General features: G+C 42.0%; 1 protein-coding gene across 2 annotated transcripts in view; it reads left to right on the top strand.

The window, feature by feature from the left end:
- The window catches only part of nlgn1 (neuroligin 1), a 262,746-nt gene that overhangs the window by 9,816 nt on the left and 235,989 nt on the right, over positions 1–16,941 (top strand). For both annotated transcript variants that reach the window (XM_047587290.1, XM_047587289.1), the window contains exon 2: positions 15,383–16,444. In XM_047587290.1, coding sequence (XP_047443246.1) covers positions 15,907–16,444 — 538 coding nt within the window. In that variant the 5' untranslated portion in view covers positions 15,383–15,906. The remainder of the gene's footprint in view (positions 1–15,382; positions 16,445–16,941) is intronic.

Below are 16,941 nucleotides of genomic sequence, written 5' to 3'. Positions count from 1 at the left end.
AATATGGACAGGTTACGATGTTGTGATGATTCTGAAACCTAAAGGCACTTGTGTTTGTGCAGGTGGTTTTATATAAGTATAGAAAAGAAATGATCAATAAATTAATGCACATATATAACTTGTATATGTATTGTTGATGTAGCCGGGGTCCGTGCAAAGAGAGAAGCAAAAAACAAAAAGAGGTAGACAACGAGAAGGAGGTGAAGAGAGGATAAGGAACAGAACATGGGGAAAAGTGAGCTGACACATCCTCTCTGTGCTCATATACCTTACTATTCTTGAGGCTACCGTGTGTGTGTGTGTGAGTGTGCGTGCGTGCGTATTTGTGAGGCGCCTTAGGCTCTGTGCTGGAGTTTAACTCTGTTCGTAGGAGCCAAGGGCGCGCAGGCACACTGATCCAGACTGACAGGCCCGAACACAGGCTACATTCCCCAGTCAACGGCCTGAACAACAGTGCGCCAGCCTCGTTCAAGAGTGGGAGACCGGCAGTCAACAAACAGCTTGGAAGGCAGATGGAAATTTTGAATAGGACCCAAATTTATCTAGGACAATAATTTATCGAATAGAGGGTTTTTTCTTTTCTCCAAAATATATATGTAAATAAACTTTTTTATTTTGAGATACTCTGAAGGCCTTTTAGTCTCTATTACTAGTTTCACCTTTTCTCATGGATATTTAAAAAGCTGCTGATTTTACCTCCACAGTATCCTAAAGAACTGTGTCCATATTAAATGATTCTGCACTTCATGATTTCTGGTCAGTGTCAAACTCTGAAGAAAAATGTAGAAAGGGCTTTAGGCTGAAAAGTGGAGAATAATAACAAAGTGAGGTCGATGCATAACACGTCAGGTCACGGACGAATGTTGAAAGAAAACAGTCTGATATCTACACCGATCAGCCGCATCATTATGACGGATTAAGTAAATAAAATCGACGACCTTGTGAGGATTCAGTGTTCTGCTGGGAAACGTTTGGCCCTGGCATTAGCGTGGATGTTACTACCAGACACCCCCACCCCGTAGCAACGACACTTACAACAACTCAAAAAACATGGAAAACAGCACAAGGTGTTGACCTGGCCTCCAAATTCACTAGATCCCAAACAGATCCACGTATCTGCGGGATGAACTGGAACGAGCCTGATCCACAGAGGCCAATCCCCTCAACCCTAAGCACCCAAAGGACCCCACTAACAACATCTTGTTGCCAGACACCACAGGACACCATCAGAAGGCCCATTATCTGATGAGACACAACCATTTTTGAGGTACAAGGGACGACCTACACAATATTAGGAAGGTGGTCATTGTAATTGTAATTATCGAAGTCTGGTAAAAGTTATGATGGACTTTGTTGTGTTTTTCTCTTTCAGTTCAGGTCATTTCAAATGGCTTTATTGCCATGACCATATTCAGATTACGTCAGCACCTTGTAATTAAAAACCAAATGAAGTTATAGAGAAAACAATAAAATCCACACATTTTGTTTGTTAAAAGCTTTATGTAAATTATTGATTATTATTATTATTATTTCTGAAACCGAAATGATTTGCCCAAAGGCCCGCCGCAACCTGTACCAGGTTTGATATCTCTTACTCCGTTTACCACACACCCCTCATACACAGATCCCCTCACTCACACCTGCAGGCCTCATATTCTCAGACTGACTGGACCAGCGAGGAGCTGGGTGGACCTGTAAGCTAAGCACATCCCTCAAATAGTCATAAGCGCCTCTTCAATAAATCCTTTCCACAATCCCTGATGTGCGTGGGCGTGTGTCACAGACATAGGTGAGATGAGATGCTTAAAATAGGACAGACAATGGGGATGGAGAGATGGCTAAAATGCTGTAATGTTGTGAGGATTTATCACGCGGCGGCGGCTAGAGGGGAGATGGATGGATGGACGATGGGAAATAGAAGGTGGATATGGATGAGACGGACTAAAGCACAGGCTGATGGACTGTTTAGCTGAGTGACTGACTAAGCCATAAGTCTCCCATGCTTCTCTCACCCTCTCTCGCTCTCCCTCTCCCCTTTATCTGTTCTCTCCATCGCTCTGCCTCTCTTTAAAATAACACTATGTTCTGTGTGGTGACAAGCCAGGATGAAATGATTGGCCCTTAGTTTTCCCCCGACTGCCCTCTCAGATAATCACTACACCTACTGGCTGCCTCCACATGCTGACTCTACTTTATTAAAGGCAATCTCTCAATGCATTATGTTGGTGTAGTTAAGTGTCAGTGCTTTGACTGCGATGGGTTTGAAAACTGCAACAGAGTAGTGCTTTAACTTCCGTAGCATGCACGGATATAGACGGCACACCCCTGAGTCTCCATCCCCTTCACTGAGTCAGTCAGTCGAGCCGGGTAACAGCAATTAACCTGTCTATACCCGGGCCTTACTTAACCACGAAATGTGATGCCAGTCAAATTGACACCGCACAGGAGAGAGATATGGAATTGAAATTCCCCTCATAGAATACTTCCACCATTGTACAGAGGCTCAGAGCAACATTAGCATTCATTTGGGATCATGTTCCATTCCCTTGAGGTTTTATTTTGCCGTATCACTGCGCTTTGAGCTTTGTTCTGTCCTCCCATAACTTCTAAGAAAAATACTGTGCACCAGCCAGCCACTGCTTTAGTCTATAAATTGTAGCCTGGAGACTAAATAAAAAAAAAAAGTGTTCTTGGGATTTGGAAAGTTATTTGGAAAAAGGCACCAAAATACAAAAAAGAAGTATGTTATTAGCTGCATGGCAGAACGGTGGTTGCAGTACTTTGGTAAAAGAACCCAAATTAAGATCTTCTCTTTGTCTCCAGTGTGACAGCGACTGCTGACACTTGCATGCCACATCTCTCGCGTCTCTGGCGCCTTGCTGCTTGTTGCTGAGCTTTGAGTCAAGCCTGAGTGGAAATGCATTCAGATGCTGCATACTTTAACTAACCACTACCATTGATTTGCACATGGCTAAAGGCTAATTCTGACCGTTGAGATTCCTGCAATACGTCTTTCTTAAAACTGTTGAAAGATATTCAATCCAATCTTTCGTCGTTTACAAATTATTCTGAAGATTTGTGCCTTATGAATCCTTACTTAGCTCACTTACTTACTTACCCAACTTATAGTCCTCAAGTATAGATTTCAACACTAAAGTATTACTGCAAGAAATTAAAATTTACATTTAGCATAATGCAGACTGGGGTCTCGATCGGAGTGTGACGGGAAGTATCTGTCCGTCAGCAGGTAAATGTATGCTGACAATCTTCCAAGTTTGCAAACATTGTTATAATTTAATTTAGGTTAATGCTGTGGACTGCACTTAGCCCGACAAACATAGCAGATTCTGCAGTGCAGGTTTATTTGTACTCTGTGCAACAATTTCGTGAAATAATGACTTGATCTGCAGCTTGGGAATGAGCACTGGCGAACATCCTGTAGTACTTCGGAGGCACAATCAAATGCCTTTTGATGATAAAACCAAAAATGTTCAAAAGATTTGTGAATTTGAATTGGATTTTTTACATCATGATGATGAATACAAGTGGCCACCACTTATCCTCCATTGCTATTCTGCTTCTCTGATTTTCTCCCCTTCTGTTCTTACAAACTGAGAGAAATCTGAACTGTTGTGTGCCTTATAAAATAAATTTGGAAAATTGAATACAATTATCAAAGGTTATTTTGGGACAATTAATGGTAATCATGCTAGCATCCCCTCAGAAGATGGCTTATAGGTTGCACTCACTTATAAGTGGATTAGGCTTCTGTGTCAATTTCAGAGAACCCCTCAGCAGGGGGTACACAAACAGAAATGTAACGCACATTTGATGTAAATATGTTTGAGCGTCTAGCAAAACAAAAGCCAGAAAAAGTTTGAAATTGTTTCAAAGTTTGAGTTGGACACATTTTTAGGTCTCAAAAAGAGAACATGCGTGGGAAAAAGAGAATGTGTGGTCACCCCATCCTAACGACGTAGCCTGATGTGCACCTCCCCAGAAATGTAATTAAATGTTGTAGCAACACAAAGCATCTGACTACAAGCGCTGTGATTGGTCCGCTTGGTAGTAGCATGTTTCCGCTTTAGTATTTCCAGTTGCTTCTCCGTCTCCGCAATTTTTTTGAATTGATGTTTTGCATCAATAAAGATGGAGGAAAGGTCAACGGAGGAGATTTGGAGAAACAAACAGTTGTCTGACTCATCTTCGGCGGAGTTTTGGCAAGAGTTTCAGTTGACATTGTTGAATGTGAAGCAGGAAGCAGAAACAAAATGAACCCGATGGGGAGAAAAGACACAAGGCTAGCAAACGTTTGGGTGGCGTTGTGACAGGGTGAGCCAGGCTGACGAGCGCCAGCATAGGCTGCGTTAATTAGCCTTTACAGCATAGGTCTTCAACAGAGGGTCCACAACCCCTAGGGGGGGTACTGCAAGGGGGTTGCAAAATCTTTGGGTGATTAGACATTTTTCATGTATATATATATTTTTTAATTTCCCCCCCAAATTTAAAATAAATAAAATTTATACTGGAGCCGTCTCAACAGTGCATAGTTTCACACAGCGCGCCAGACTAGACCTGCCAATCTAAACCACCTGTACAGAGTAGGCCCCACCCCTATTGCTGCTTATTCAATCACGAGGCTGCATATTACACTCCCCAAGTGAAATCCAGACACGCGCTGCAGAAGAGAAGCTAACAGCATAGCTCGCTCCCATCAGTCAACTGAGGCCAAAATGTTTTGCGGATTCACTGTCCCTACTGCATTTAGCTGTATTGTATGTAAAGGTATGCATATTTAAGGCAGTTGCAGTTGTGGTAGATAGGGGGTGCCTACTTAATCTCTCCAGTAGTTTGGGCGTCCTTGGCCTGAAAAATGTTGAAGATGGCTGCTTTACAGTATATACAATTCCCACTGACTTACCATAATCTTAAGTCTTCATTCTAAATTTAACGATCGCGGGGATGTCCCCAGAACGCATGCAGGTCCCCTCAATGTGACAGGCTAAATGGCTTTATGTCCTCACAACATGAGCAATACAAGTACACACACTCACGTGTCACTTTAATGGCTGTCATTGAGCATCAGTGAAATGGCAGCAGTGTGGCTGCAGGCGGCCGTGGCTGATCTGAGCTCATTAGAACAGCGACTCAGACTGAGGGGATTCAGTGAGGATTTGTTACGCCGCCACAGCACTCTTGCCCCGGCCAGGAGGTGAAATTGGGAGAGATGAAGTGAAGGATGAGGAGAAGGTAAAATGGAACAGAGCGAGGGGAAATTGAGAGCGAAGGCAGAGGGTCGACGAAATGGGGAAGAAAAGGAGAAGGAGCGAAAGGAGTGATGGAGGAGAGACAGAGAAAGGGGGGGAAGGAAATAAACCAAAAGAAAAGGCAGAAAATGTAGAGATAAAAGTTAGTAAAAGAAAAAGGAACACACATAAAGAAGCCCTGAAAAGCAGGGTAGAGGAGGAGAACAGTAAATATGAGGGGGGAAAAAAAGGTGAAGGCTGATCAAAGGTGTAAAAAAGAGAGAAGCAAGAATGGATTGAAGAGTAGGAGCTGAGAGGTTGCAAAAAGATAAGAGGAAAAGTTTATTGATCCCTGCAGGGCAAAGTAGCAGCAGAAATGAGTGAAAGGAAACACAGAATACAGATGAGAAGAGAGGAAATATCACAAAAAAGGATGTGAAATTATTAATATAAGATAAAATAATGCTTTTATTTATCCTACTGTGGGGAATCAGCTTATGCGTATTTGTTTTAGTCGACATATTAAAATGTGACCATTGTGTGGGTGTACAGTAAGATCATGTTATGTCCATGTTCATTACAGGCAGCAGAAATGTAGCGGTATCCATGTTGACATGTTATATTCATGCACAGGGTATGTAGAGGAATTAATCAAAAAGAGGTGCAATGCATGGACGGGAAGGGGAAATTAAGCCAAGGAGGAAAGAGAAATCAATGAAGAGATGTGAGTGAGCGGAGGATAGCAGGAAGAGGAAGGTGTGGGGACGGGGAACGAAGGGAAGAGGTGGAGATGGAAGAGGGATTTTCCAGTTGGTTACCTGCTCTCGACCACGTGTGAAATTTGCTCTGAACACCCAGTGGCGTCCAATCATCATCAGAGTGAGAAATGCAGATAATGAAAGAAAAAAGAAAAAGACAAAAGGCAGACAGTGGAAACTCACGGGTACATTTATTCACAATGTTTTAATTCACTTCACGTGAAGAGTTTGTAGAGAGTAGTGCTGCTACAACAGTGGAATTATTCTAGTCTATGTGATCATCTTATTTTCCAGATTCAGACTAACATTCATGTCGCTCATGTTGTCTAAGCTTTTGAGGACACAGTGACATCTGGCAATGTTTTCATTATTATTATTATTATTTTCATATATTTATATATATTTAAATGCATGACCTAATGTTATGAATTTTATTTGAAACACAGTCGGGGGTAGATCCATTTTCCATTATTTAGACTGCTCAAATGTTGACTACAATTATGGGATGATGTTTGTGTGTGTGTGTTTTTTTTTTATGCATATTAAATTATGTGAATAGAATAAAAAACTGCACTAAATAACACGCAGAAGCTACAGTAGCGGTTGCTAGTGGCAGTTACACTGATGTACACTCTCAGTATAACGACAGCAAAGTTCTTCTTAACATTTTCTGTGACAACCTAAAGAAAATGGGGTTATTTTGGTCAGAAATTCAGCTTTCTGGCATTTTTTTTCTCATGTTGTATCTTGCTCTAGCATGCAGACAGCACAACTCCATTCTTAATCCGTCCGTCGAGGCGTCCATTGTCCACGGAAGCAGCTATTAATAAGTGGCGGCTATTGAAATAGATTGTGTTCAGACTGTAAACAGACGGCGATTCACGAGTTTGAAGGCCCCTCATTACATTGCAGCTCTTTTTAGTCAAAAAAAAAACCCTCCCACCAACTTAGCAACAATCACTGGTCAACTGATAGGGTGTCTCTGTTTGTTCCTTTGTGTTTCTTAAAGGCAGGCTCTGCCTTTAAGAAACACAAAAATAAAATCTCTTCACAACGAGGAGGACAGAAATATAAACTAAGGAGGGCAGTGACACAAGCCCAGTGAGTAAAGACCATGATGACACAATGAGAAATAACCAAGGCAGACAAGCAAGACAAACAGAGAACTGGAGAGCTAATGCAATCATGTGGCCGTAATGATTTTGTTTCAGTCGGCTGACGCGGACAGAGATGGTGATAGAGATACCCAGTTTGACTCATGGTGCGTACAGTGGATATTCTATGGTAATAGCATGACTGCTTGTCATAGACAGCTGCCAAAGGAGGATGCGGTAGATTTAACAAACCATCACAAATGCGCTTTGGTGATCTATTACCGCAAATGATAGGACAAAATAAACCCAGTTTATCTTAATTTATGTGTAAATATAGAGGATTCGGGTTGTATTATACAACGTGGATGAATGCAGATGGGAGAGTCAGAAAGAGCTGGACAGACTCAGTCACCAGATTTGATCTGCTGACGTGTGTGTGTGTGTGTGTGTGTGTGTGTGTGTGTGTGTGTGTGTGTGTGTGTGTGTGTGTGTGTGTGTGTGTGTGTGTGCGCGTTTGCGCTCCAGCAGCCACCAACACACACAGCACGATAAGAGGGTGGAGTGTCTCTGTTCGACAGCCACCGACTGAAGCTGCTCCTCCAGCACTGACTAATCCACGCACATTAGATGGAATTATAATCCCGCGCATCACATTTTAATTCTGGCAGGAGAGGTGCGAGATCGCTGCAGTGCCAGCGCCACCGAACTCGGCGCCCACGCGCCACCGAAACATGGAAATGAAATTTCGAATGGTGAATTACATCATCACGATATAGCTGTGTGATGTTACTCAGCTGTTTGGAAATAATCCTTTCATGCCGTTCTACTGCGCAGCCTTCAGCAGTCTGCAAAAAAAACCCCAAAAAACTTGTGCTTGCACAGCTACAGAATGTGTTTGCGCACCCTATGGCACAACAGCTCTGTATCGCGATAGCCTTTACCACGTACCATGTAGGCGAACTGATAAATGCTGAGTGCTTTGTGTTAGCATTAACATTAAAACCACTGACAGGAGAAGTGACCATCTTGTGACAATGCAATGTTCTGCTGGGGAACTTTTAAACTGATTCATATTTTTTTTATTTTTGTGATAGAGTACACTAGTGTTAGCAATCTGGGTATATCAGCCTAATATTTTGTGGGGTTCTGTGTGGGTCTCTGTGTTTTTTGAACATCTTTTTGAGCCGGCTGTGGTTTGCTATTTAGGTTATGTTAGGTTAGTTTTATTTTTCCGATCATCAGGATTTTCTCATGAGTTGTTACTTACAAAACAATGATCAACACAAGGAAATCTTTATGAAAACATGAACAGTGTCCATTAACCATACTTCATTCCCTATCTTTTCCTTTTACCATTTATTCATTGTTTCCTATTTTACGGTTCTTTTTTATTTAGCCAATAAGCCGATGAGTCTACCTTTCCCAAAGAAATATAATTACCTGAACCCTGCTGCTTTGTTCCCCATCTGTTTCAAGAAGAGGATGGAAAAAAATATAAACAAAACAAAGGCTAGCTTGCGTTTGTGCACTCTTACTTTCTGACATTCATGGCACAATGACTCCAATTTCCAATATCAAACACACGCATGCACTAAATTTAGGGTGCAGAGATGAATTGTACAGATTGTGCTCAGTTCAAGCTGGATAATTGGAGGATCCAGCAGCGCAAGTTCCAGTGGAATATTTCTGCTGCTCTTTGTTTATTTGGTTGTTTCTGTCTTGGTCTGACATTGATTGGAATCTTCATCAGCAGCCATTGCTTTAGGACGCTGTCTGCTAAATTCAGCAACATTAATCCATATGTGTTGCTAAGGTGACAGGACATTTCCCCCGGTATTTATCCCTAACAATAGCTATTTTAACTCAAATGACAAACAAAAAGCTTAAAATGCCTGGACAGTGTTGCTAACTAGAGTGGTTTCAGGCCCGATTGCACAGGTTTTGGATCTTATTTAGTTGGTGGCGATAGAGTTGCTGGGTGAATAAAATTCAAGGCTGGTTTGGGATCATTGTGCCATTTTCTTTTCTGATTACTTTTAAATGTGGATTTGAAACTAAACCGAAGTGCATTTCCCAAAACAGAGCCCGCATTCTTAAGTGTCCCCTACTAAATGTGTACTACTTGTGCCACTTTCTACAAGATTCATACTGTGTATGCAGTATATGTAAACCCAGCTTTAAGGGTGGAGAAGTGCTTCATAGGCCGATCAGTCCACAACATGACTTCATCAAGCGGCTTTGTGTGGGTTTCAGTGGTGACCATCTACTCTGCCTGACAATACTGTGGCTGCTACTTAATGTCTATGAGACATCGCCACATTTTGTAGTTTTAAATCATATGCTGCACGTAAAATGAAGACAACAGAGGCTCGCATGTCGTACACGAAGAAACAATACAGTTTCCCCCTTGAGCACACAACATAATCAAATCAGATTCTGATTTTGATACGGAAATGTGGTGTCACTTACATAAAGAAGAGCTGTTGTAAACATTTTCCTGTTTTCTTTTAGAATGACCAGCGCTTGACTTGTTGACTGGTTTATGAGCCCCTCCAGCAGTTCCTGTGCTCATAATGACAAAGAGCATCATGTCATTTCTCTCTCTCCAGCCTCGCTGTAAAAACACTTGCAGCTGCTTTTATGGGCTCATTAACAAAACAGCGGAACAATCAATGGAAACAGTTTTCTTTTCACTCCTGCCTCTGCCTCTTGTTGTCTGCCTGCCATTATTCCGCGAGTGCTGGATCCCTGCTTTACATTTGTTTGTGTACATATCTTTTATGTGCCGTTGTCGATAAGCGGCGGTTTGTGTAGAAATTTGGCTGCTGGGGATGAGGGGCAGGAGGGGCCTCTGTCTGCCAGTGTGGCTGTTTGTGCGGTGGGGGGAGATGGAGCAGACGACCGTCAGCTCCATCATCATGTGTACTCGCAGTTCTCATTTCTCGCTCCTCTGTGTGGTTCGACTGGAGAGAGGGCCCCGCGCCTGGGATTACTCGGTCTGACTCAACAGATGTTTCATGAGGAAAAATGGGGATTTCGCTCCTGTTTCTCGAGCCGGCAGATGGGAAAGAGAAATTGTTTGCTCCCTCAATGCCTCACCTTTACTCCCACGTTGTGGCCACTCGACGGCTTGCTGCCTGCCTCCCATGAGCCCCGAGAGGAAATAACAGCAGATGCAAACTGTCACATCCCTTAAGGTGAAAAAAAAACAAAAAAACATTAAGCATATTGAGTGTCATATTGATGGCCTGTTTTTGGATACAAAAGGTAAGAGGTATGCTGGCAAAAACAAACAAACCAAAAATAATTCTTAGTTTCTAATGTTCTGATTTTATGGTCTGTTTAAATGGATTATTTTAATACAGCTTTTGGGGAAAAAGTAATATGACTGGTGGCAAGTGCAGGTTTTTATTAAGAGGAGCTGTGGATGGTGTCCACCACATGACTTGGCATCTATTTTTCCTGTATTTTATGATGTTTTAAATGTTCTCTAACAGCCCAGAGGCCAGAACCCAGAACGACATTCTATGTACAGACATTTTATGATCAAGAAAATAGGAATGAAGTTTAACTAAAAGTAGGGTCAACATTTACTCAACCTTTTCTTTGGCTGAAGCAGTTGTTCCCAACCTTGGATCCGCCAGAGATCACAGCTGTCTGGTCTGAGCTCACCATCAGTTTTCACCAGTATTGCATGTGTCTCCTCACATGTACAATATTTAGGACCGAATCTGCCGAATCACCAGCATGTGGCGTTACATCACGATAAAAATCAAAGATCAACGTTTAGAAAAAAAGACAGATGATGCAGGATATTGTTAGGTTCGAGCAGTCAGTTGAGCAATGGCATGAGACTAACGCAGCTTTCCCTCTCCAAACCAACATCACTAGTCAGTCGGAAGTAGGATGGGGTGGGTCTTGGAAAACTTGATTGAGATCCAGCTGCAGCTGATGCTGCATTCCAGACAACTTGATCAAAAAAATTAGCTCTGAGTTGTCAAACTCAGAAATGACTGCTACCAAAATCAAAAAAATAGCTGCCGCACATGTTTTAATGTTCAGCAAGCGGTGAAACTATGCCAAACTTATTTTTTTCTACTGCGAATTACCCTGTAACGTGGTATTGGAAGTCTGAGTTGGAATATAGAATTTCTGTGTTTTCGTGAAGGCATCACCTAAGCTGGCATTTTTGAAGTCACTTGTTGAAAGATGGAGAGTAAATTTCTGGAACTAGGAGAATGTGTCCTAACTACAAACAAAGGATAGTCAAAATAATATTAATAATACCTCATTTTAAATGTTAGGATGTGAATTTTGCAATTTAGGGTTAGAATATGAGCTACAGTTGTTTTGCATTAATTGAAACTGAATGAAATGGTGGCTAAAATTGCTAATTGATTAATTCCTCAAATTAATTAGTTATATACAGTTAGAGGGGGCTCCTAGGAAAAAAAAAAAAGGTTGGGAACCACTGGTCTAAAGCATGGCTGTGATATTAAAATGGTAGGGCTCAAACCCAAGCGCCTGCTGTGTTTGAAACTGTTGTAATTTTTTCCGTCATTATGCAAAAAAAAAAAAAAAGTGTGTATTTTCCACTGGTTCCCTTGTTTGACATGATCCAAAGGGACCATTTAGCATGCTTCAGTTTGCTGAAAGTAAAAGGGGTTTAGTAGGCAATTCTTCTGTGTCCCTGAACAAATAACAAAAACTGCTGACTTTTAAAGGCAGCCGACGAAGCAGTTTGTCCCCCTGGCATCAACATGGCAGCCAACATGTGGTAATGCAGTATATGTTCAATAAATAGAAAGCGTTTGACCTGACCACAGTCTGTTAGTTTTGTTATCAGTAGTACTAAAGAGATTCTTATTAGTACCTATTTATTTATGTTTTTTTTTAAAGTTTTATATTATTACATTATCAATGATATGACTTTGAATGTATGTGTGACATATTATATTTCTAGTTCTGTTTTGATATGTCTGCAGTATGCACGAATGTATACGTACGGCTTCAGAGAGATCGTTTGTGTTCGTGTGTGCGTGTCCTCACACATGCAGTATGATTTAAAGGCGTACCCTGAGACGCAGAGAGAGCCATAGCACAGGAAATTAAATGCCTTGTGGTTTTGGCCCCACTAAGTGTGTGTTCTTTTATTATCCTGTGTGTGTTTGTGTCTGCGTGTGTGTATCAGCAGGTAACCTAACGTGGCTGATTAAAAGAAAAAAAAAAAAAAGAAAAACCATAGACAACTGTATTGGATCAAAAAAACTGTAGCTGTCCCACAGCAATTGCAACATTTTTCCTGCAATGGTAATGGTAATGTAATGGGGTCATAGACAGAGGCTGCAAGGTCAGCATCTGTGTTCAGAGGAATTGGTCTTATTCATCCTTTGTAATTGTGACTAAATGATCATGAATGTCTGTATATGTGGACTTCCAAAACATGTGGACTGTTACTTTGTTTGTAATTTTAGACTATGCGCCATTATTGGTGTAATATGAAGCCAGTTATCAATAAACCTGATGCATTCAATTAAATAGCTAACACTGATTTTTTTTATTATTTTTTTTTTTTTTTTTTACATCAACACCCCACTTTCAAGTGGGGTGTTGATGCTGTAGCTATAAAGAAATCCACTCTTATTGTGGATTGCAATTCAGCTGTCTGGAAAGATTTGCAGTAACGTCTGTTTACTATCTGCAGTGAAATATCCCAAATACATTCAGTTTTCCTGCCGCTCATTAAAACGTCCCTCCCCTGGCTTCAAAGAGAAACCGAATCTGTAATCGCCATGAGCGAATTGAGGTCTCACAAATATATCAAATTCAGCCACATAGACCAGTTCAGACCAACCAACCGTGGCATTAAAGGAAAGGCGAAGGCCTTTTGTTTTTTTGGTAAAGTGGGGTAACAATAGCAGACAGTAATAGTTACAGTACAGTAAATCCTTCCAACAAGAACAAACGTATTGTAGCTTCCATACTCGGTCAATTATAAAATACTAACAAAAATTGTTAAATATATTATTTGGGATTATTTCATGTAGATTAACTCCACTTAGAGTGCCATTTAGTTTCCAAATGATTTGATCTTACCATTATTTTGAATCACAGAACCCATCACGGTAAAGATGTCCTCTGCTGCATTGTGCTCATTCGGTCTAATTTAGTCTCCATGCAAACAGATCTGATCTTTTTTCTCATGCCACATGTGTCCCCAGCAAGGAGCAAAACCCACATTATAATTTGGACACTCTTCCTCTGAAATATCTCAACCGAAATGTTAGAATATTGTGTAGAGCAGTGCGGTGACTGGGTGGTGGGCCAAAGGTGTTTACATTTAATCTTACACCACGTCGCCTCACATTGTCTTTTAAGCAAAGAAAGGGAAGAAAATAGCCCAGAAAAAGCAGACCTTGAAGAACCATTAAAAACCAATGCGGACGTGATGATCGGTAATTCACGCTGATGTCATGTGTCGGTTGTCATAGCAACCCAAGCTTTCTGGCTCATGCATTTTCAAGTAGAAAAAAAAAAATATATATTTGCATGGCGGTCTAACGTATTCTTGTAAATGGCAGAGGTCTGAGGTACCGCTCTTTATAGATACAGCCTGTATATAGCATTCTAGGCAGACGACATAATGTTGTCGCTCATATGATCTGTTAAATCCAAACCTTCTCCAAATAACCTCATTGTTTTTCTTTACACTAGCCACTAATCTTCTTTCAAAGTGTGTACCGGCTCTGCGTTTTGACACTGGTGAGCAATAGGGGATGTATTTGTACACAGACACAGTGGAAGAGGGGGTACAGGGTTGTGCAAAGACTGAGAGAGAAGCGATCCATACCCCGGCACAGTTTTGCAGAAGAAACGCTTATGTAACATCCAACTCCATTGATATGAATGTCATTGTCTCATCTTCTATCTTCTTTGAAAGAATATTGACACACCATGAAAAGCAATATACCTCCCAGCCTTAATGCCCGTTTTGTCAATCCCAAAGCGTGTGTGTAATTATGTAAATTCTGCCTTAAGGCCTCTCAGCTTGCTTCAGGGGGTTTGTGTGTCTGTCAAGTTTTTGTAGCCAACCAGACGATTTGCTGTGAATGTGTGTGTGTGTGTGCGTGCAGCTAAACAGGATTACCTCAGTGTATGAAATTTGAAGGTGAGCTCATCCAGGTGGAACACTGACTCCTAGGTAGTGTGAAGAGGAAAAAAAAAAATAGAAAACCACAAACTGGAGATGACAAGCCTTCATGTTGTACTCCAATCATGTACAAGCAAACACACATGTCCACACACCATCAACAGCAAGCACACTCCCTCACACACACGCACACACACACACACAAGCATAAAGATATACATTTCTTACTATGTGGACTTCTTTAAGAGAATAGTTTTTTTTTTTTTTTTTTGCGGTGCGTACCAAAATCCTTAGACCTGACGAGGATTGGTCAAGGTGCAGCAGCTAGGATATGATGGGAGAATGAGTGTCGTACATGACTTCCCAACTGGACACTTAAGTGCAACAGCAGTGGAAATGGGACAATAGTGCATTGTTACACATTATGCTGTTGCACACTAATCGTACCTTTAACAATGGTATAATTGATGTCAGCCGAACAAGCAAGAGACAGTAGAGGTGGTTAAGCTTGTTAAAGAGTAGAAAAAATTTTAATGGACGTAGGGAGTGGGGTTAGTGAGAACAAACCAATACTGTATGTCATAGTGATATGATGTTATGAATGTTGAATGTTTCATGCAGGTTAAAACCGGATCATCCCTATGTTCCCCGCCCTTGTATGTGACCGGAGACCATAGGACCCCCTTTTTTTTTAAAAAAAAAAAAAAGGGGGTCTGAAATTGAAATTGTGTTGATGCACCCGAAGGCCCAATACCCAAAGGGGATGCTTTATCTCGTTGACCAAAGACTTTTGGCACTGCACATTGAAGTAACTGAGGTTCAGAAATCGGAACCTTATGCAAGTGTGACGCACAACTCCAAACCCAGCTCATTTATTACCAACAACTTTGAAAAGGTGCATGAAAGGCAAACTAAACCTGGGACTGGCTGTGGACATTTAAATTCTTGCCACAGCATCCTCATTTATTCTCATTACTGATGTTTGTGCATAAAGACACTGAGTAACTGAAATGACATTCCTGACTGTTTCTGACTGTTTATCTGTTAATGGTTTTGTTAAGTGAAAACAAAGGATGTTGAATTGAGAATACTATTGCTATTGTATTGAGTATTGTCTTTTTTCGTATGTTGCAGGGAACAGACGTTGGACCTTACTAAGTACATCGAGTACAGCCACCACATCTACGGCACCACTATTCCTGCAGCTGCTGCTGCACATGGCGGTATGCTCATCTCAAAATAATGGAAACCTTCTTCACTGACTGGTTCGTCTACCTTCTGAGAAGCGGTGCCTAAAGATGAAATCTTTATCGTATTCTTCGGTTGGTTATTGGCAGGACCTTTCCGAGGAATAGTTTCCCCATTGTGAGGAATATTTCTCGAATTTGCCTTCACCAAGCTGGAGGAAACTAACGGTTGCTGCATTTTCTACTGGATGTTTCGCACTGCCTGGGTTTTAACAAAGGATCCTTAGCAACCACGACCGTCACCTGCTCCAGAGCTACCCCTCTTGCTTATGCCTGTGTGTGAATGTGATTTAAATGTGATTGTGTGTTTGTGTTTGTATCTGCATGGCATAAGTGAGATAGAAAATAAGGATTTTTACCCTTCAGAAAGGACAAGAAAGAAAACAAGTTGAAAAAAGAGGAGTAGCAGCTATGTCCCAGTGGAGGCACTATTTGAGGACTGGGTGTCGACTGCTTCAGACTGCCAGAAGTGGGAGCAGGAGGATGGGATATGTAGGGCTCGAAGTTTCCTTAAGCGCAGGTTGGTGGGCGTCCACCCTAATGTGGTTGGGACTGCTGCTTCTGCAGACATGTCCGGCTGCCGTATCAGCTCAGAAACTTGACGAGAACGACCCGGTCGTCACCACCACCTACGGCAAGCTGCGTGGCATCAAGAAGGAGCTCAACAACGAAATCCTGGGTCCTGTCGTGCAGTTTCTTGGAGTCCCCTATGCTGCCCCACCCACCGGCGAGCGCCGTTTCCAGCCTCCCGAGCCACCAACATCGTGGCCGGACACACGCAACGCCACTCACTTTGCCCCGGTGTGTCCTCAGAGCATCGTAGAGGGACGCCTTCCGGATGTCATGCTGCCGGTGTGGTTTACCAATAGCATTGACGTGGTGTCCACGTACGTCCAGGACCAGAGTGAGGACTGCCTCTATCTTAACATCTACGTCCCCACTGAGGATGGTGAGTTAGCCTGCAGGCCTAGGGTAGGATGGTTGTGGGTAGAGCGGGCGGAAGGGCTAAGGGAATAAGACCCACAACCTTCTGCTAGAGAGAAGACTGTGTTGTTGGGGTGTGTCGTCATAGATGTTAGAGTGCATTTGTGTCTCTGTCCCTGTTTCTCTGTCACTAGAGGCAAAGCATGACCCTGTGCATGTTTACTGTGCATGATACTTATTAAACTACATGTGTGTATGAGAGGGATTTGTGGAAGAGAAAACATCACGTTCACGTGTGTGCGGCATTCGTTTAGACGCATTTCTTCAATGTTCATTCCACCCCATAGCTACCTTAATGTTTTCATTTTCCATCCTCCATCCTTTCTGGCCTTTTTTCACCCGCCACTATCCTCCTCTCATTGCTCCTCAAACAGATTATCTTCTCATCCTCCGCTCCTCTTTCTCCTCATTGCTTTATTTGCCCTCTTCTGAAGGCCCCTTCCCCACCCATCTCTCATGTCT

The sequence above is a fragment of the Mugil cephalus genome, chromosome 6 (genome assembly GCF_022458985.1).
Source record: "Mugil cephalus isolate CIBA_MC_2020 chromosome 6, CIBA_Mcephalus_1.1, whole genome shotgun sequence".
NCBI classification, from domain to species: domain Eukaryota; kingdom Metazoa; phylum Chordata; class Actinopteri; order Mugiliformes; family Mugilidae; genus Mugil; species Mugil cephalus.
Note: the sequence above shows the minus strand (reverse complement) of the source record. Positions and strands in the feature narration are given on the sequence as shown.